The following is a 21,172-nucleotide window of genomic DNA, read 5'->3' as shown; positions in this document are numbered from 1 at the left end:
TCCCCCACTCCCCAGTCTGTCCCCTTTCTATATTCCCCCTGTTCCCCTCTCTATCCCCTCTCTATATCCCTCCCATTCCCCAGTTGTCCCCTCTCTATATCCCCCCCGTTCCCCAGTCTGTCCCCTCTCTATATCCCCCCCGTTCCCCAGTCTGTCCCCTCTCTATATCCCCCCCCGTTCCCCAGTCTGTCCCCTCTCATTTTCCCCCCCCCCGTTCCCCAGTCTGTCCCCTCTCTATATTCCCCCAGTCTGTCCCCTTTCTATATTCCCCCACTCCCCAGTCTGTCCCCTCTCTATATCCCCCCTGTTCCCCAGTCTGTCCCCTCTCTATATTCCCCCCGTTCCCCAGTCTGTCCCCTCTGTATCCCCCCATCCCCCAGTCTGTCCCCTCTCTATATCCCCCTGTTCCCCAGTCTGTCCCCTCTCTATATTCCCCTCTCTATATTCCCCCAGTCTGTCCCCTTTCTATATTCCCCCAGTCTGTCCCCTCTCTATATTCTCCCACTCCCCAGTCTGTCCCCTCTCTATATCCCCCTGTTCCCCAGTCTGTCCCCTCTCTATATTCTCCCACTCCCCAGTCTGTCCCCTCTCTATATCCCCCTGTTCCCCAGTCTGTCCCTTCTCTATAATCCCCCAGTCCGTCCCCTCTCTATATCCCCCCGTTCCCCCAGTCTGTCCCCTCTCTATATCCGCCCGTTCCCCAGACTCTCCCCTCTCTATATCCCCCAGTCTGTCCCCTCTCTCTAACCCCCCGTTCCCTAGTCTGGCACCTCTATACAACCTACTGTTGCCCCAGTGTCTCCCTTCTCTATGTCCAATTCTTCACGGGTCTATAAAACACCAGAAGGTATTGTTGGTTACCGGACAGGGTTGGTCACACTGTCGGCCCTGCCAGCCTGGGAGGCAGGTGCAGGTGCCGTTAAAGCGATTACAACGGGCTCCATTGGCGCACTGGCACGTGCTGTTACAGCCCGGCCCCCACTGGCCATCTGGACATGGAACACTGCAGTCTGAGCCCATCCACCCTGAGGGCAAAGAGGAGACAGAGAGAACAGCATCAGCAATGGGGAGGCACGTCCCTGTGCGTGAGATGGTGCGTGACATGGGACCTGCAGAATCTACCGGGAAGAAATAACCGACAATTACAAATCAGCGATTGATCTGCCAGGGTTGGTACAGACAGAGTAAAGCTCCCTCTATAGTGACCCTCCCATCAAACAGTCCCAGGATAGGGTCATACGGGGTTAGGTACAGAGTAAAGCTCCCACTACACTTGCCCCTTCCATCCCAGAACAGGGACAGCTCGGGGTTAGATACAGAGTAAAGCTCCCTCTACACTCTTCCCCCCAGGACAGGGACAGCACGAGGTTAGATGCAGCCTTTGTATAGAATCCCTGCAGCTCAACAAATCCACACTGACCCTCCGAAGAGTATCTCATTCCAACCCATTCCCCAACCCTATTACTCTACATTTACCCCTAACTAATGCACTTAACCTGCACATTCCTGGGCACTACGGGACAATTTAGCATGGCCAATCCACCCTAACCTGCACATCCCTGGACACTATGGGACAATTTAGCATGGCCAATCCATCCTAACCTGCACATCCCTGGGCACTATGGGACAATTTAGCATGGCCAATCCATCCTAACCCAAAACATCACTGGATGCTATAGCCAATCAACCTGAGCCTGCAATTCTTTGGACCTTGGGAGTAAACTGGAGCACCCGGAGAAAACTCGCGCAAACACGGAATGTGCAAACTCCACACAGACAGTTGTCCCGAGGCTGGAATTGACTCCGGATCCCTGGCGCCATGAGGCAGTGGTGCTAACCACTAAGCCACCCCACCGTCCCATGATGTGGCCTGGATGGAGAAACTGAGCTATAAGGAAAGGCTTCATAATTTTGGATTATTTTCTTCGGAGATGACTAAGGGGGAACATGATTGTGGTGTATATAAGTATGAGGGATATGGACAGGGTGAACAGCTGTTTCCCTTGGTTGAGGGGTCAATCACAAGAGGTACTAGGTTTAGTGTAAGGGGCAGGAGATTCAGAAGGAATTTGGGAAAATACTTTTTCACTCCATGGGTGGTGGGATTATGGGATGCACTGCCTGGGAAGGTAGCAGAAGCTGGAAACTTTATGACCCTTAGAAAATATTTGGATGTGTATTTCAATTGGGATTAGTGCATTTGTAGTGGGAGTTATGTAGACTCAGTGGGCTGAAGGGAATTTTCTGTGCTGTCTGAATTTTCTCTCTGAGATCCCAAATTGGGCAGGCTCTCACACATACAGGCCCCACGCCAAATTGTGTCTCGCTCCCCCCTCCCCTCCCCGTACCCGTTTCACACTGGCAGGAGCCATCGATGGCCGAACAGAAGATGGCATTCACACACTGGCATCGGGAAGAACAGTTTAGACCATAACTCCAGGCTGGGCATAGGGCGGAGCAGTGTTTGTCCTGTTATGGAAATAACCGACAATTACAAATCAGTGATTGGTCTGCCAGGGCTGGTACAGACAGAGTAAAGCTCCCTCTAGAGTGACCCTCCCATCAAACAGTCCCAGGACAGGGACATACGGGGTTAGGTACAGAGTAAAGCTCCCTCTATACTTTCCCCTCCAACCCAGAACAGGGACAGCACGGGGTTAGATACAGAGTAAAGCTCCCTCTACACTGTCCACCCCATCCCAGAGACAGCACAGGGTTAGATACAGAGTAAAGCTCCCTCTACACTGTCCCCCCAGGACAGGGACAGCACGAGGTTAGATACAGAGTAAAACTCTCTACACTGTCCCCCCCCCCCCCCCCATCCCAGGGACAGCACGGGGGTTAGATACAGAGTAAAGCTCCCCCTACTCTGTCTCCATCCCACCCCCCGCCATCCCCCATCCCAGGACAAGGATAGCACAGGGTTAGATACAGATTAAAGCTGCCTCTACTCTGTCCCCCCCCCCCAATCAAACACTCCCAGGACGGGGACAGTGATGGCACTGACTGTCCTGAGCTGTTTTGATGAGATGGACACCAATGTTTGTATTTGGATAGTTGTCCTATGACCCTCCTTACCCCCTTCCTCTTCCCCTCCCCTCTGTTTCAGACCCAGCCCTTTTCCCCCACTTCCTTTTCCCCACCCCTTCCTCATCTCCCTCCACCTTCATGACCTCACCCACACCCAATACTTTCCCCATCTCCCGTCCCGTTCCCCCCTCCACCTCAGCCCGCCAACTCCCCTAGCCTGCAGCCACTTCCCCCTCCTACCTATAACTCTCTCCCCTCATCTACTTACTCTCTCTCCAACCCCCTCCCCTCATCCCCTCCCTCCAACCCCCTCCCCTCATCCCCATCCTGCCTCCAACCCCCTCTTCTCATCCACTTCCTGCCTCAAAACGCCTCCCCTCATCCCCATCCTGCCTCCAACCCCCTCTTCTCATCCACTTCCTGCCTCAAAACGCCTCCCCTCATTCCCTTCCTGCCTCCAACCCCCTCCCCTCATCCCATCCTGCCTCCAACCCCCTCCCCTCATCCCCTTCCTCCCACCAAACCCCATTCCCTCCTCCCTCCAACTCCCCACTTCCCTTCCTTCCTCCAACTCCCCATCCCCTTCCACCCTCTAATACCTTCCCCTACTCCCCTTCCACCCTCCAACTCCCTCCCCTCCTCTGCCTTCCTCCCCCTATTTCCCTCCCCTCATTCCACCCCTATCCCTCCCCACCTTCCTGTCTCCTCCACCCCACTTCACCCGCCAGGTTTGGACCCTGCCCTCTTACCTTGAAGCCCGGAGCACAGAGACAGCGGCCGCTCTCCGGCTCACAGCTCCCCCCGTTCAAGCACAGGCACCGGGACAGGCAGCCGGCTCCGTACGTGCCCTGGGGGCAGCTCTGGTTGCACAGGGGGCCTGACCAGCCCGGCTGGCAGCTACACTCCCCTGACATCGGGTGGCAGCTGTGGGGGGCAGAGAGAGAGAGAGACAGACTGTCAACATCGCCGGGTACACCGCCTCAACTGGGCCTGAGGATCTACAAATTTACCAGAGATAGGGACGGGGCTGGAGGGGGTGACAGAAATAGGAAGGGGGTACAGGGGGCTGGAAGGGGTGACAGAGATAGGGACGGGGCTGGAGGGGGTGAACAAATAGGGGGTGTAGGGGCTGGAGGGGGTGACAGGTAGGGAAGGAGTTTATAAAATCACGAGGAGCATGGATACGGTAAACAGACAAGGTCTTTTCCCTGGGGTGGGGGAATCCAGAACTAGAGGGGCATAGGTTTAGGGTGAGCAGGGAAAGATATAAAAGGGACCTGAGGGGCAACGTTTGCACTGAGAGGGTGGTACTTGTATGGAATGAGCTGCCTGAGGAAGTGGTGGAGGCTGGTACAATGACAACATTGAAAAGGCATTTGGATGGGGACATGAATAGGAAGGATTTAGAGGGATATGGGCCAAGTGCTGGAAAGTGGGGCAAGATTAATTTGGGATATCTGTTTGCCACGTACTGGTTGGACCGAAGGGTCTGTTTTTCGTGCGTGTCCAGCTCTGTGTCTCTGTGACCTGGGTTTGCATAATAAGGAAACTCTCTGAACAGAATCGAACACAGTTTTACTAAAGTGGCTGAACCAACGTCCTGTCGAGCCGCACCACAGAATCCCAACTCCATGCACTGAGCCATAAAGGCAACGCAGGTCGCCGGAGTTAGGCCATGGGTCCACCGTGGCAGCGGAATGGGCCGGAGGGGGCCTGAATGGCCTGTGTCTGTTCCTGTGCTCTCCAGCCCCCCTCACCTCTCCACCTCTCCGTAGCTGGAGCCCAGTTGGTACCTACCTCTGAGTGTGCGTGAGGTGGCAGGCGCACTGCCGGTCGCACTGGTGGCCAAAGAGCCAATCCTGACAGAGCCTCGACTCGCAGCGCCCGCCCTGGTACCCCGACTCGCACAGGCAGGCGCCATCGGGCATGCACTTGGCCTGGTTCAGGCAGTCACAGGTGTGCGAGCAGTTCGGGCCGTACTTCCCGAAGGGGCAGTCTTCCTGGCACCTACAGATGGGGTGAGAGAGAGAGAGAGAGTGCACATCGGGCCATTCACCCCTCGGTACCAGCCTTCCCCCTCCCCACCGGCTTTACTTGACATCGTCCTCCTCCCCCTAACCCCAACCAAGCCTTTTCCAGTCCATCACAGGACAAATTCTTCACTGGGAACTCTGGCTGGACTGTTCAGCTATGTGGAGCCTCGCTCCCCAACCCACGGGAGACGTCAGTTGTGTTCGCCTTGCTCCCCTCCCGTCCCAGAGACGCAGGGGACTGTGCTCGTCCCCAACCCCACCAAGTACTCCAATCCCTGGCCGCCTCCAACCCAGGAGTTGAGGTTCAGGTAGCACTGAGAACTCCCTTTCACCACCTGCCCATTTGCCCCCAATGAAGCCCCCCTTTTCCTTCAATTCACCCCATCCATTATCCCCCCCCTCCTTTGACCTTCTTATCCTCTCCCCATTCCCCCCTTTCCCTCTCCCCTACTGCCTCTTTACCCATCCTCATTGCCTCTTGCCTGCCCAGTTGCCCCTTTCCCTCTGCTCTTGCCCAATTGCCCTCCCTTCTTGCCCCCTCCCGGTCAGAGATAGAGAATCTCACCTCATTCCGGTGTAGCCGACTGCACAGCTGCATTTCCCTGTGATGGGATCACACTGCCCACCATTGTGGCAGTGACAGTGTTGGCTGCAGTTCACCCCAAACCGATCATGGGGACAGGGCAGAGTGCATACCGCTCCCTAAGGTTATCCATGGTGTTACCGGGTGGGGGGGTGGTTGTGGTGATAGGAGGAAGAGGAGAAAACAGAAAGGGCGTTAGATTGCAGTCACTGTGACTGAGCTGAGCTACCGGACATTACTTTGTGCTCGAGGTGAGGGGGAGGGTTTGGTCATAGCAGGTGGGAGGGATGAGTGGTCACGAGGACTGGCGTCAACAGGGCACAACGCTCAGGGGTGAAGGGTCACTGATGTCAGGCAGGCACCACCAAGGGGTGAACAGTCACTGGTATGAGGAGGGCATGAAACTCGGGTGAAAGGTCACATGTCAGGAAAACCCTTAGGGGTGAATGGTCACTGATGTCAGGAGGGCAAGACCCTCAGAACTGAAAGGTCATGCGTCAGGAGGGCACAACCGTCAGGGAGGAAAGGTCATTGGTGTCAGGAGAGCAGGACCCTCAGGATTGAAAGGTCATGTGTTAGGAGGGCACAACCCTCGGGTGAAAAGTCAGTAGTGTCAGGATGGCACAACTCGCAGGGTTTAAAGGTCACTTATCAGGAGGGCATAACCCTTGGGTGAAAGGTCACTGGTGTCAGGAGGGCACGACACTCAGGGTTAAAAAGTCACTGGTGTCAGGAGGGCACAACTCTCAGGTGTGGAAGGTCATTGAATTCAGGAGGGCATGGCCCATGGGCTGAAGGGTCACTGACATCAGGAGGTACTCAATGAGTGAATTGACCAAACCACAAGCTCCAGTAGAGGGAGAGATGGACAGTGCAGTAGAGAGAGGTGGGGATAGACAGAAAGATTGGGAGAGAGGGTCGGGGATAGAGATAGGGAGTTAGCAAGAAGAAATGAGGTGGACATACAGAGAGGGATAGTGACAGCTGTGGAGAGGGGAGGGATGGAGGAACGAGAGAGAGTGGTATAGAGAGAAAGGAGAAGAGAGACAGAGGGGAGCAGAGAGTAAGAGAAGGCATATAGAGTCGGTGTGGGAGAGAAAGCAAAGGAGAGAGAAAAATGGAAGAAGACAGTGGGAGAGAGGAATATGGAAAGAGGGGGATAGAAAGAGATAGCAAGGAGGGCGGTGGACAAAGGGAGTGAGGTAGACATACAGACAGAGAAAGAGAGATGACAGCTGTTGTGAGGGATAGAGAGGGAGACCAGGATAGAGAGAGGGAGAAAGAGATGAGATGGTAGAGAGAGAGGGAGACAGGGGATAGAGAGAGGGAGAAAGTGAGTGCAAACAAGAAAGGGATAGAGAAAGAGAGGGAGGGTAGAGAGAGAGAGATGATATCCCAATTGGGCTCAGTTTTCTGTTTCTGAGGTTTGCTGGACAGAGTTGGCAGAGACCGGGTCCAGAGCTTCCTGTGACAGGCTCAGAGTAGTGAAATAGGCCCCTTTACACTGAAACCCGAGATGGTTAGGTGAGGTTAAGTTGAGGCAAGCGGGTGAATTACCCCATTAACCATCCTGTCTGACGGAGCGACCTAGTAACTTACCGTCCAGCCTGCAGGACAGAGGCATGGGCCTCCCCCAGGCTGACAGCTGCCGCCATTTTGACACGGACACGGAGGACCACACTTCCTCTTGCCTTCCGATTCTGGGCAGTGGTGGTCACAGCTGGCAGGGAGAGAGAGGAAAGGGAGTGAGGAAGGAAGCCTAGTCCTCAGGATACCCAGTAGGCCATCTCTATCGCCCTCAGTCATCCGATGCAAAACGTTTATTCAATGCCTTTGCTGTCTCCTTATATTGGTATTAATACCCCAGACCCATTCAATCTCGAGACCAGTATTTATTCACTGTTTAAACATCTATAGAAACTCTTACCATCAGTCCTAATGTTTCTAGCTAGCTTTCTCGTACACTCAAATTTCTTCATAAGTAGATTAAAGCCTCCATGATTCTTGCCGTAACTTTCTCACAAGCCCCCTCCGGTGTTTCTTTCTGTAAACTCCATTGGGGCAGCCAAGATATAACTCCCACAATTGAGCTCCTGTTTTGTATCTCAACCCAAACTGATTCCAGCCCTGGCTAAAGTACGAGAACTAAGCTCAGCTCTCTCCATGCTTACGAGTATGATTCTGAATTAACAGAGCTGCCACTCCACCCTTTCCTAGCATTTACTGTTAAATATTCAGTTCCTTGGCCCAGCCACATCTCAATAAAAGTTTTCAGATTACACGTAGATCTTTCTATCATTATCCCTATTATTCAGCCCTCTCGTCTCTCTCTCTCTCTCTCTAAGCTGCTCTTATAAAGCTGGCTCGCGACTTTGTCCCTAAAACTTCGAACGTAGCTTGTGGGAGTGAACGATTGGGTTAGAAGCCTATGGACTTTCGGAAAAGAAGGTGCTGCCTCTGTCTGATAAGAGAAAGCACCAAAGATGCGAAGAGAGCCCGTTTATGTTCCCTTCGTCAATAGCTGGTTACGTCAGAGACTTTGCAGTTTGCAAATCAGTCGCCCCATGCCTCCTGCAAGGAGTTGGAAAGCAAAGAGACAGAGAGAGAAATCGAGCCCGCTCAGGGGGTGCAGAGAAGAAAAGGTAGGGGACGGATGGACAGCGTGTGAGACACAACACCGAAGGCAAAGTCCAATTGCTACTCACAGTCCGCCGGTCGTCCCGTTGATGCAGTCACAAGCTCCAGTGACCGAGTCGCACCGTGCCCCATTCTGACACTGGCACTGCCTCAAGCAGCCCTGCCCATAGGTCTCCGGGTGGCAGGGTCTTTCACACAACAGGCCAGTGTAGCCAAGGGTGCAGGAACAATGGCCAGTTACGGGGTCACACTGTCCGCCATTCTGACACTCACACCTCTGGCTACAGTTCGGTCCCCACAACAAGTTAGAGCACACTGCGTGGTGGGAGGCGGACGGATGAGGGAGAGGGAAGATGACAGAGACAGGGAAAGAAGCAGCGAAGGAGAAAGAAACGGAGGGGGAGAATATAAGAGAAAGAGAAAACAGAAGGAAGGGAAGAGAGTGCAGAGAGATAGGGGTGTAGAGAGAGAGAAAGCAAGATAGAAAAAGAAACAGAGGGAAGGAGAGAGAGTGTGGGTAGGAGAGCGAGATAGGAGACAGTGGGGAGAGGTATAAAAAGAAAATGAGGCAGAGAGTGTTAGAAAAAGGAATAAACAAAAAATTCAACAAAGGTTCCAGCAACACATTCTTTCACACTGGCACTCTGATTGTGGTGCTCCCACAACGCTGACCTGCGACAGCACCCACTTCCCAGTACTCACCCTGTGAGAGCGCCCGCTCCCTCGGCACTGACCCTCCAACAGTACCCGCTCCTTCAGCACTGACCCTCCGACAGCACACACTCCCTCAGCGCTGACCCTCCGACACCACCCGCTCCCTTAGCACTGACCCTCCCACAGTATCCACTCCCTCAGTGCTGACCCTCCGACACTGCTCACTCCCTCAGCACCTACCTGCCGACAGCACCAGCTCTCTCAGCGCTGACCCTCCGACAGCACCTGCTCCCTCAGCGCTGACCCTCCAACACCACCCACGCCCTCAGCGCTGACCCTCCGACACCACCCACACCCTCAGCGCTGACCCTCCGACACCACCCGCTCCCTCAGCACTGACCCTCCCACAGCACTCACTCCCTCAGCGCTGATGCTCCGACACTGCCCGCTCCCTCAGCACCTACCCGCTGACAGCACCAGCTCCCTCAGCGCTGACCCTCCGACACCACCCGCTCCCTCAGCACTGACCCTCCGACACTGCCCACTCCCTCAGCACTGACCCTCCCACAGCACCCACTGCCTCAACGCTGACCCACCGATAGCGCCCGCTCCCTCCATACTGATATTGAGAGTCTCTAACCAATTTCTGAACAACGCCTGAAAAATTGTCTGACGAGAGATGGAGTGGGGGTTGGCGGGGGTGAGGGGTGGGTGCTGCAGAGGATCATAGGAATGAGTCTTGTCTCCGAGCAGATGGAGAATGTTCTGGAATGATTCTGGCGCCGTTCTGAACTGTGTGTCTGGCCGGGTGCTGGGAAGTTGCAGAGTTGAGCAGAGGGACAGAGAATTCCAGAGATTCCATGCCTGGCCATACACATCTGGTCTCCGTCTCTCCACAGCCTGTCCCGAGGGGGGAGGGGGTCAGTGAGGAGGGAACTTGTAAGCCGTGGGAAGAGAGCAGCCTTTGACCTTGACGAGTGAGCCACACTTCCCTCAGGGAGAGCCGGCTCTAGCAGGGAAAGCTAGACCAGCGGGAGGCAGGAGTTACATCTTGAACGGTTCACTCTTTGAAAAATAAGTTCCTCTCTCTCTCTCTCTCGGTCTCTGCTCCTCCACCACGCTCCTTCAACTCCGGCACGACTGCACACGTGTCCCAGTGTGTCAAGTTTCATTTGGCGTTCTGCCCTCCAACCCAAGTTGGCACCTGTCCGGGAGGCCATGCCCCAAACCTCCTCACTGCTTTGCCCTTTCCCTGCCCTCCACGTCAAGCAGCTGACCCAAAACATTCCACCCCACAACCCTCGCCAACACTTGTGGGAGCCGGCCTCTCAGCACTGCTCTGCCATATTGGATCTAGGAACGTGGCCAATTTCAACCTCAATTTCATGTTCCTGGCCGTGCTAAATTGTCCCACAGTGCCCAGAGATGTGCAGGTTAGGGTGGATTGGCCATGCTAAATTGTCCCATAGTGCCTTGGGATGTGTAGGTTAGGGTGGATTGGCCATGCTAAATTGTCCCTCGTGCCCCTGGATGTGCAGGTTAGGGTAGATTGGCCATGCTAAATTGTCCCATAGTGTCCAGGGATGTGCAGGTTTAGGTGGATTGGCCATGCTAAATTGTCCCATAGTATCCAGGGATGTGCAGGTTAGGGTGGATTGGCCATGCTAAACTGTCCCATAGTGTCCAGGGATGTGCAGGTTAGGGTGGATTGGCCATGCTAAATTGTCCCATAGTGTCCAGGGATGTGCAGGTTAGGGTGGATTGGCCATGCTAAATTGTCCTGTAGTGCCCAGGGATATGCAGGTTAGGGTGGATTGGCCATGCTAAATTGTCCCATAGTGTCCAGGGATGTACAGGTTAGGGTGGATTGGCCATGCTAAATTGTCCCATAGTATCCAGGGATGTGCAGGTTAGGGTGGATTGGCCATGCTAAATAGTCCCATAGTGTCCAGGGATGTGCTGGTTAGGGTGGATTGGCCATGCTAAATTGTCCCATAGTGTCCAGGGATGTTCAGGTTAGGGTGGATTGGCCATGCTAAATTGTCCCATAGTGCCCAGGGATGTGCAGGTTAGGGTGGATTGACCATGCTAAATTGTCCCATAGTGCCCAGGGATGTGCAGGTTAGGGTGGATTGGCCGTGCTAAATTGTCCCATAGTGCCCAGGGATGTGCAGGTTAGGGTAGATTGGCCATGCTAAATTGTCCCGTAGTGCCCAGGGATGTGCAGGTTAGGGTGGATTGGCCATGCTAAATTGTCCTGTAGTGCCCAGGGATATGCAGGTTAGGGTGGATTGGCCATGCTAAATTGTCCCATAGTATCCAGGGATGTGCAGGTTAGGGTGGATTGACCATGCTAAATTGTCCCATAGTGCCCAGGGATGTGCAGGTTAGGGTGGATTGGCCATGCTAAATTGTCCCGTAGTGCCCAGGGATGTGCAGGTTAGGGTGGATTGGCCGTGCTAAATTGTCCCATAGTGCCCAAGGATGTGCAGGTTAGGGTGGATTGGCCGTGCTAAATTGTCCCGTAGTGCCCAGGGATGTGCAGGTTAGGGTGGATTGGCCATGCTAAATTGTCCTGTAGTGCCCAGGGATATGCAGGTTAGGATGGATTGGCCATGCTAAATTGTCCCATAGTATCCAGGGATGTGCAGGTTAGGGTGGATTGGCCATGCTAAATTGTCCCATAGTGTCCAGGGATGTGCTGGTTAGGGTGGATTGGCCATGCTAAATTGTCCCATAGTGTCCAGGGATGTACAGGTTAGGGTGGATTGGCCATGCTAAATTGTCCCATAGTGCCCAGGGATGTGCAGGTTAGGGTGGATTGACCATGCTAAATTGTCCCATAGTGCCCAGGGATGTGCAGGTTAGGGTGGATTGGCCATGCTAAATTGTCCCGTAGTGCCCAGGGATGTGCAGGTTAGGGTGGATTGGCCGTGCTAAATTGTCCCGTAGTGCCCAGGGATGTGCAGGTTAGGATGGATTGGCCATGCTAAATTGTCCCATAGTATCCAGGGATGTGCAGGTTAGGGTGGATTGGCCATGCTAAATTGTCCCATAGTGTCCAGGGATGTGCTGGTTAGGGTGGATTGGCCATGCTAAATTGTCCCATAGTGTCCAGGGATGTGCAGGTTAGGGTGGATTGGCCATGCTAAATTGTCCCATAGTGCCCAGGGATGTGCAGGTTAGGGTGGATTGACCATGCTAAATTGTCCTGTAGTGTCCAAGGATGTGTAGATTGGGCGCATATGTCAGGGGTAAATGTAGAGGAATGGGTCTGGGTAGGTTACAGTTCGGAGGGTTGGTGTGGACTTGTTGGGCTGAAGGGCCTGTTTCCATACTGTAGGAATTCTATGATTAATATCTGAATGGTTTCAAGGAGGAGTTGGATCGAGACCTCAGGACCAAAGGGGAACAGGATGATGCTGTTGAATGGAGAAGCATGATTGAAGGGCCAAATAGCCTGTTTTTTTAGGTCTCCATGGCCTGACCAATGCCCCTTTTGGAACACTACAGAGGGATAACAGCCAAATGCTGGTGAATAGAATGCAAATTGGGTTCTCTGGGTCAGCATGGATGAGTTGGACTGAAGGGCGTGCTTACTTGTTGGTCATCTCTATGACTTACCACTGGAACAGTTGTACCCTCGCCAGTTGGGCGCACACTGGCACCGGTCGGGGCCGAGACATCGGCCGTGCATACATTCCTGGGCACATTGAGCTGGAGAGAGAGGGGCACAGAACTGAACCTTCCAGCAAACAATTGACTATATCCTTTAGTGACGCCCCTCCCTTTGTTATCCATTCCCCCCCCTCCGCCTCACTTTTTCTTTGGTTTGGGCTTGGAGGTAGTTTATCCCTCCACCAACCCCACCCCTCCCCCTTCCTGGGAAACACTCGCAGGATCTTGCTGAGCAAGATCCTCCAGCTGCAAGAGAGCCCTGGCGCCGTTTCCAGGTCAGGGAAAGATCCCCGACGCATGAGTGTACAATGAGATGCAGTGGTGCACCGATTGGGGAGGAAGGGGCGGTGGGGGGGGGGGGTGTGGGGAAGAATGGGACATTGAACCCCCCACCCCGTTTCAAGTCCTTTTGTCCCTTGACTGGGTGACCACCAGTTAAAGAACAGGGATGAGGAGCAGTGCAGTCTGGCAGGGCAGGAGGTGGGATTGATTTAGCTGACACGGCTTTCAACCAAAAGAAAAAGAAAATAAACTTGACGATCTGGGGTCTCCTCATGAAGCTCCCCCCTTGGGATCTTGCTGTGCGCACCTCCCGAAATCATGACATCCTTGGAAGAAAAGGAAGCACTTTACTGGCTGCAAGAAGCTGAGAGGGAGCAGATTCAACAGGAGCTTTCAAAAAGAAGTGGGGGAGATTCGGGAAAGACCTGCAGGAGACATTGGGGCTGAGGGGAGGTGTGTGGGGGAGCATGGGAATATTTAGAGAATTTTCTTTCATGGAACTAGCAGGGCCTGATGGCCTGAGTGACCTTCTCTCTGCCAGTTTGTGAAGTAGGCAAGGCAGGCGATCGCTCATGACATCAAACATGGCCTCCAGGCACCATCTGAGCAGCTTCAAGTTCAAGGGTCAGCAGAGGGCAGGATTACAATTGAAAATGGGAAGGAAGGGAAGGGTGACCCTGTGCACACCAAGCATTAACCTCCACCTTCCCTCAAACAGTCGCCATCTTCTCTGGTCATCAACACCTCAGCGATCATGTCAATGGAAGATGGTAAGGGCAGCCATTTTGAAACACCAGCCTGCTGTGAGACGAGGCCAGGGTTTGATTGCGAGGCCGGGCCTTGACTGTTCCAGATGCCTACAGCCCCCACCGCCCACATTTCGACAGTTTGGTTGTTTTTCATTTGAGGGAGATGTGTAGACGAAATGGAAAACTTTGGCTTTGAGCCCAGACTGAGATTTTTCAGTGAGTGCGGCATGTGGGAACACTCACTGGGGCCATGACCTTGTTGTCTCACTCTCTTGGCTTACCCTCTCTGAGGCCTGACCTTTCCTGCTCAGGCCTTGCTGAGGCCTCACTCACACACTGAGTCGGGAACAACACACTTACTACATGGCAGCTTCTCCATCTCTCTCTCTCTCTCTGATTTCTGTCATCTTTCTCTCAAATTTTCTTTCCCTCCTTACATCTCAGTCTCTCTCTCACTCTGTCTCTCTGCCTCTTTTTCTGTTCCCCCTCTCTGTATCCCTGTCTCTGTCCCTCGCTCACACTCACTCTTTTTCTTCCATATTTCTTTCGCTCTCTTTCAGTATCTCTTTGACTCTCTCTCAGACATAGTCAGTATCTCTCGCTTGATCTGTCAACCCATCCCTTCTTTCCGTATTTCTTTCTTTATGTATTACTCTATTTCTGCGGCTCTGTTCTATCCTCTATCTCTGCCTGTCTGTTCATTTCTCAAGTGTGACTCTCTGTTGCTCTCATTCTGGCTGTCTCTAACTCTGTGTCTGCCTCTAATTCTCTATCTCTCTCTCTCCCTCCCTCTCTCTCTCTCTTTCTTTCTCTGTCTTTTTGCTCCCCCCAACCTCTCTGTTTTTCTCTCTCTCGAACCCCCCCTTTCTAATTCTCTCATTCGATATCTGTCTCTATGTCTCTCTCTCTCTCTCTCTCTCTGTGCCTCTCCCTCTGTCTCCTTCAAACCCCTCTCTGATACTCTTTCCCTAGCTCTCCATCTGTAAATCTTTCTCTGTGACACTCTCTCCGTCACTCTGTTTTCCTTCTATCTATATCTGTACTTATCTCTGTTTGCACCCATCCCTGCAGTTTCTCTCTGTGTCTCTCTAACTTGCTCTCTTTCTCTGTTCCTAATCACACCCTCCTCATCTCTCCCCTTTTTCTCTCCCCCGTCCCCCTCTCTTTCCCCCGCCTCTGTGTCCATCAGGGATCCCTGTTAAAGGGCAGTCTGTCTGTCTGTCTCTCTCTCTCAGGGACCCTTGTTAAAGAGGGAATCTCTCTCTCTCTGTCAGGGACCTTGTTAAAGAGGGAATCTCTCTCCCACTCTCTCTGTCAGAGACCCCTGTTAAAGAGGAGTCTCTCTCTCCCTCCTCCCTCTCTGCCTGTCTTGCTCTATATCAGGGATCCCTGTTAAAGAGGAAGTCTCCCTCTCTCTGTCAGGGACCCTTGTTAAAGAGGGAGTCTCTTTTTTTTCTCTCTCTCTGTCAAGGACCCCTGTTAAAGAGGGGGTCTCTATCTCTCTCTCTCTGTCAGGGGACTCTTGTTAAAGAGGGAGTCTCGTATTCTCTCTATCTCTCTCTGTCAGAGACCCCTGTTAAAGAGGGAGTCTCTCTCTCTCTCTCTCTCTCTCTGTAAGGGACCTTGTTAAAGAGGGAGTCTCTCTTTCTCTCCCTCTCTATATCAGGGACCCATGTTAATGAGGGAATCGCTGTCTCTCCCTCTCTGTCTGTCTCACTCTATATCAGGGACCTCTGTTAAAGAGGAAGTCTCTCTCTCTCTCTCTCTCTCTCTCTCTGTCAGGGATCCCTGTTAAAGAGGGAAGCTCTCTATTTCTCTGTCAGGGACCTTGTTAAAGAGGGAATTTATCTCCCGCTCTCTCTGTCAGGTGCCACTGTTAAAGAGGGAATCTCTCTCTATCCCTCTCTGTCTGTCTCGCTCTATATCAGGGACCCCTGTTAAAGAGGAAGTCTCTGTCTATCAAAAACCCCTGTTAAAGAGGAAGTCTCTCTCTCTTGCTCTCTCTCTCTCTGTCAAGGACCCCTGTTAAAGGAGTCTCTCTCTCTCTCTCTCTCTCTCTGTCAGGGACCCCTATTAAAGAGGGAGTCTTTCTATCTCTCTCTCTCTCTTTCTCAGGGGACCCTTGCTAAAGAGGGAGTCCCGTTCTCTCTCTCTCTATATCAGGGACCCCCGTTAGAGAGGGAGTCTCTTTTTCTCTCTCTCTCTCTCTCTCTCTCTCTCTATATATATATATATATATATATCAGGGACCCCTGTTAAAGAGCTGAAAAATGTGTTGTTGCGCAGCAGGTTAGGCAGCATCAAAGGAGCAGGAGAATCGACATTTCGGGCATAAGCCCTTCTTCAGGAAGTCTCTCTGTCTGTCAGGGACCCCTGTTAAAGTGGGAGTCTCTCTCTCTCTCTCTCTGTGTCTGTCAGGGACCCCTGTTAAAGAGGGAGTCTCTCTCTCTCTCTCTCTCTCCCTCTCTCTTCCCTCCCCCCTCTCTCTCTGTCAGAGACTCCTGTTAAAGTGGGAGTCTGTTTTCCTCTCTCTCTCTGTCAGGGACCCCTGTTAAAGTGGGAGTCTCTCTCTCTGTCTCTCTCTGTCAGGGACCCCTGTTAAGGAGGGAGTCTGTCTCTCTGTCTCTTCCTGTCTGTCAGGGACCTTTGTTAAAGAGGGAGTATCTCTCTCTCTCTCTCTGTGTCAGGGACCCCTGTTAAAAGAGTGAGTCTTTCTCACTCTTTTTGTCCATCAGGGAGTCCTATGAAAGATGGAGCCTCTCTATCATCCCCCCCGCTCTCTTTCTCTCTTGGGATGCTTGTTGAAGAGGGAATCTCTCTCTCTCCCCATCTTTGTCGGGGGTCCAGCTTAAAGTACCATCTGTCCCAGCTAAAGTTGCCAGCTCAAGCACAAACTGACAGGGGATCACCAGGGACCTACGTTTCCGCATTTCGACTGGCTCCGTTCTCTGAAGATAGCCCGGGCCTGTGTTCACCGGGTGTTTTGAAGAATGAGGGGAAGAGTCGCATAGAAACCAGTAAAATTCTAACAGGACTAGGCAAGGGGAAGGGAGGATGGATGTTTCCGCTGACCCAGGGAGGGAGTGGTGTCAACCAGGGGGTCACAGTCAAGGGGGAGAAATATCTACACCCAAAGAGTGGGGGGAGCTTGTGGGAGTCTCTCCCACAGAAAGCGATCAAGACCCGTATACTGAATGTTTGCAAGAAGGAGTTGGGTATAGATCCCGGGACTAAAGTGATCAAAGCAGGAACAGCGGATTGAATTGGACAATCAGCCACTGAATGGTGGAGAAGATGGAAGGGCCGAATAGTCAACTCCTGCTCCTATATTCTAGGGACACTGTCAACGTAGCAATGGGTTCACCCTTGGCACTGCCTGTCTGGACAGCACCTGTCTCTCCCCACACCCAACTGCCCAGCTCATGGGAGCAACACCATGAGACCATTCAGCCCCCATTGTACAACCCTGTCCCTCAAGCAGATCACGGCGCTAACACCCTTGCCTCAGCACCCAATTCTGGCTCCCTCGATCAGCTGTAAAAGATCCGGCTACTCACGCACGCAGAGACCCCGACTCTCGTAGTATCCGGGGCAGCAGTGCGCTCGCTTGCGATACTCGGTCTGCACCCCCACGCGGTAAGTCACACGGTAGCTGATCCTGCAACGGAAGGCGAGAGAGTGGGAAATGGTCAAATCTGTGGTTGGTTTTACACTGCGGACCGCAAACAAGAATAGGGTGGCCGCCGCTTAAGAAAAAGGTACGGAAGGGGCTTTGGGAGACATATGACTGCCCTCTGTGCTACTTTCCAGGGACATCAAAGCCAATCACAGTGGCTCAATTCGACATTGTTTCAGGAGAGCTCAGCCTAGCAACAGCGCTCTGATTGGCCAGGCCGCAGGTCGATTCACAGGATGTGGACGTCGCTGGTGAGGTCAGCATGTATTTTCATCCTTCATCAGCCAGGGGGTGTTTAAGAGTCAACCACGTCGCCATGGGGGTGGTCTGGAGTCACATGTAGGCCCACATCTGGTGAGAGTCACCCCATCTGTGAACCCCAACAGGGGGTGTTTTAGCTGATGATTGAGAGTGTTGCAATCGCCCTGTGGCCCCAGAACGTTAACTGGGGGGAGCGCCCTGGATAATACCAGCCCAAGTGGCAACGGCAATGAGAAAAGATCTGGCAGGCAATCAGGCAGCCCAGTGGCTCAATGGTTGCACCACTACCTCACAGCACCAGGGACCTGGGTTCGGTTCCACCCTTGGTACAAGTGTCTGGATGGAGTTTGCACATTCTCCCCACCTGCTTGTGCGGGTTAACTCAGGGTGCTCTGGTTTCCTCCCACAATCCAAAGATGTGCTATATAGGGTGGATTGGCCGTGCTAAATGGTCCCATAGTGCCCAGGGATGTACAGGTTAGGGTGGATTGGCCATGCTAAATGGTCCCATAGTGTCCTGGGATGTGTAGGTTAGGGTGGATTGGCCGTGCTAAATGGTCCCATAGTGTCCAGGGATGTGTAGGTTAGGGTGGATTGGCCGTGCTAAATGGTCCCATAGTGTCCTGGGATGTGCAGGTTAGAGTGGATTGGCCATGCTAAATTGTCCCATAGTGTCCGGGGATGTGCAGGTTAGGGTGGATTGGCCATGCTAAATTCTCACATAGTGTCCAGGGGTGTGCAGGTTAGGGTGGATTGGCCATGCTAAATTGTCCTACAGTGCCCAGGGATGTGCAGGTTAGGGTGGATTGGCCATGCTAAATTGTCCCGTAGTGCCCAGGGATGTGCAGGTTAGGGTGGATTGGCCATATTAAATTGTCCTACAGTGCCCAGGGATGTGCAGGTTAGGGTGGATTGGCCATGCTAAATTGTCCCATAGTGCCCAGGGATGTGCAGGTTAGGGTGGATTGGCCATATTAAATTGTCCTACAGTGCCCAGGGATATGTAGGTTAGGGTGGATTGGCCATGCTAAATTGTCCCATAGTGCCCAGGGATATGTAGGTTAGGGTGGATTGGCCAAGCTATATTGTCCCATAGTGTCCAGGGATGTGCAGGTTAGGGTGGATTGGCCACGCTAAATTGTCCCATAGTGCCCAGGGATATGTAGGTTAGGGTGGATTGGCCAAGCTATATTGTCCCATCGTGTCCAGGGATGTGCAGGTTAGGGTGGATTGGCCATGCTAAATTGTCCCATAGTGCCCAGGGATATGTAGGTTAGGGTGGATTGGCCATGCTAAATTGTCCCATAGTGCCCAGGGATATGTAGGTTAGGGTGGATTGGCCAAGCTATATTGTCCCATAGTGCCCAGGGATGTGCAGGTTAGGGTGGATTAGCCATGCTAAATTGTCCCATAGTGCCCAGGGATGTTCAGGTTAGTATGGATTGGCCATGCTAAATTGTCCCATAGTGCCCCGGGATGTTCAGGTTAGTATGGATTGGCCATGCTAAATTGTCCCATAGTGCCCAGGGATGTACAGGTTAGGGTGGATTGGCCATGCTAAATTGTCCCATAGTGTCCAAGGATGTGCAGGTTAGGTGCATTAGTCAGGGGTAAATGTAGAGTGATAGGGTAGGGGAATAGGTCTGGGTGGGTTATTCTTCAGAGGGTTGGTGTGGACTTGTTGGGCTGAAGGGTCTGCTTCTATACTGTAGGGATTCTTCAATTCATAACCTGTAAACCAAACAGTGGCCATCACTGGGTGGGGAGGACGCTACCCTGGGTCAAGATGTATTAACTCCCCTCGACTGAACGCATCCGAGAGATCTTGTGGGACCTTGCTGTGAGTGGATGGGTTGCCGAGTCTCCTGACTCGCAGGTGGCGTCAAAATGACGAGGCGGCAAAGTAGCTACCAGACGCTCTGAAGCGGGGCCGCGCATCGTGTCTGACCAGAGGAGGGTGGGGAAGGAGGGGGCGCTGAAGCCTCACAACTAGGCTGCAACCAGGCCTCTTGCTCTCACTTGTGTCTGGTGCACTTGAAGCGGCTCCTGGGGTCGTCGCAGTCCTCCTTGTAGGGCTCGTCATGTGGCGTCAGCAAAGCCTCCTGCTTGGTGACTGAATAGCTGAAAAGTGGTGGGTGGGGGGAATGGAAGAGAGAGAGAGAGGAGCAGGGTGTTAATTGACCGACAGTTGCTAGGCGACCCTCCAGGCCCGGGCCTGGGTTCTTCAGCGGCTGAAGATTCCTCGGTAGCTCCTGGGATGAAAAGAAATCTCTTGGCAGGAACTTGGTGCTGTTGCCATGTACCTGCTGCTGCCCTTGTCCTTCCAGGTGGGTTCAGAGGTCATGGATTTGAAAGGTATTGGTCCCTTTCCCTCTGGACTCCCACCTCTGATTCTCCCCAAGCCCCAACCTTCTCCCACTCGCACATACTCCTTCACCCCATCCCTCCACCACCCCACTGTCGGTTCCCCTCCCTCCTCCTGCCAACCACGACGCCGTCTACTTGACCTCTCACCTTTCCCAGCGGCTGCACACGTTAGGGTCACTTGGGTTCAAAGGGCAGGCCGGCAGGAGGAGGTTGCAGAGCAGGAGGACCTCGGGCAACATGCACAATGGCTTCATCCTGAAAGGGAAACACATGGAGAGGAGAGAGTCAAATACCAAACGCAGAAACATGGAGAGTAGGAGCGGGGGGTATTCGGCTCCTCGAAACTGCTCTCCCGTTCGATGGGATTGTGGCTGATCATCCAACTCAGTCCCCACTTTGATCCCTTTAGTCCCAACATCTCCATCCAACTCCTTCTCAAAAACATTCCGTGTCCCGGCTTTCTGTGGGAGAGAATCCCACAGGTACCCCCTCCCCACTCTCAGGGTGAAGACATTTCTCCCCATCTCAGTCCCACTCCGTCCCATTCAGACTATGACCACCCCCATGGTTCTGGACTCCCCCTCCCGGGTCATAGGGAACATCCTTCCTGCCTTACCCACTGTCTAGACCTGTTAGAATTTGAGAGGTTTGGGAGTTAGTGGGTGTGTACGTGTGTGTGTGTGTGTGTGTACGTGTGTGTGTGTGTGTGTGTTTGTAAGAGAGTGTGAGTGAGAGAGAGAGTCTGTGAAAGTGTGTGTAAGAGAGTGTGTGTGTGTGTGTGTGTCAGAGAGTCTGTGAAAGTGTGTGTAAGAGAGTGTGTGTGTGATAGAGTCTGAGTGTGTGTAAGAGTGTGTGTGAGCGAGAGTCTGTAAGAGTGTGTGTATGTGTGTGAGAAAGAGAGCGTGTGTAAGAGAGTGTGTGTATGTGTGTGTGAGTAAGAGAGTGTGTGTATGTGTGTGTGAGAAAGAGAGTGTGTGTATGTGTGTGTGAGAAAGAGAGTGTGTGTGTGAGAAAGAGAGTGTGTGTGTGAGAAAGAGAGTGTGTGTATGTGTGTGTGAGAAAGAGAGTGTGTGTATGTGTGTGTGAGAAAGAGAGTGTGTGTAAGAGAGTGTGTGTGTGTGTGTGAGAGAGAGAGTCTGTGAGAGTGTGTGTGTGTGTGTGTAACAGAGTCTGTGAGAGTGTGTGTAAGCGAGTGTGTGTGTGAGAGAGAGTCTGTGAGAGT

At 52.9% G+C, this 21,172-nt stretch overlaps 1 protein-coding gene across 1 annotated transcript in view; it reads right to left on the bottom strand.

Moving 5' to 3' along the window:
* LOC140453874 (uncharacterized) overlaps positions 1-21,172 on the bottom strand; it is an 87,799-nt gene that overhangs the window by 21,822 nt on the left and 44,805 nt on the right. The window contains exons 2-12 of the mRNA XM_072548733.1: positions 20,098-20,205; positions 19,603-19,704; positions 17,204-17,304; positions 12,562-12,654; positions 8,352-8,598; positions 7,246-7,366; positions 5,629-5,765; positions 4,828-5,037; positions 3,780-3,954; positions 2,349-2,469; positions 862-1,025 (exon numbers count right to left, since the gene is read on the bottom strand). Of these exons, the coding sequence (XP_072404834.1) occupies positions 862-1,025; positions 2,349-2,469; positions 3,780-3,954; positions 4,828-5,037; positions 5,629-5,765; positions 7,246-7,366; positions 8,352-8,598; positions 12,562-12,654; positions 17,204-17,304; positions 19,603-19,704; positions 20,098-20,204 (1,578 nt within the window). The 5' untranslated portion in view covers position 20,205. The remainder of the gene's footprint in view (positions 1-861; positions 1,026-2,348; positions 2,470-3,779; positions 3,955-4,827; positions 5,038-5,628; positions 5,766-7,245; positions 7,367-8,351; positions 8,599-12,561; positions 12,655-17,203; positions 17,305-19,602; positions 19,705-20,097; positions 20,206-21,172) is intronic.

The sequence above is a fragment of the Chiloscyllium punctatum genome, chromosome 28, assembly GCF_047496795.1.
Source record: "Chiloscyllium punctatum isolate Juve2018m chromosome 28, sChiPun1.3, whole genome shotgun sequence".
NCBI classification, from domain to species: Eukaryota; Metazoa; Chordata; class Chondrichthyes; order Orectolobiformes; family Hemiscylliidae; genus Chiloscyllium; species Chiloscyllium punctatum.
The sequence above is the reverse complement of the archived record's forward strand: the minus strand, read 5'-3'. Positions and strand labels throughout refer to the sequence as shown.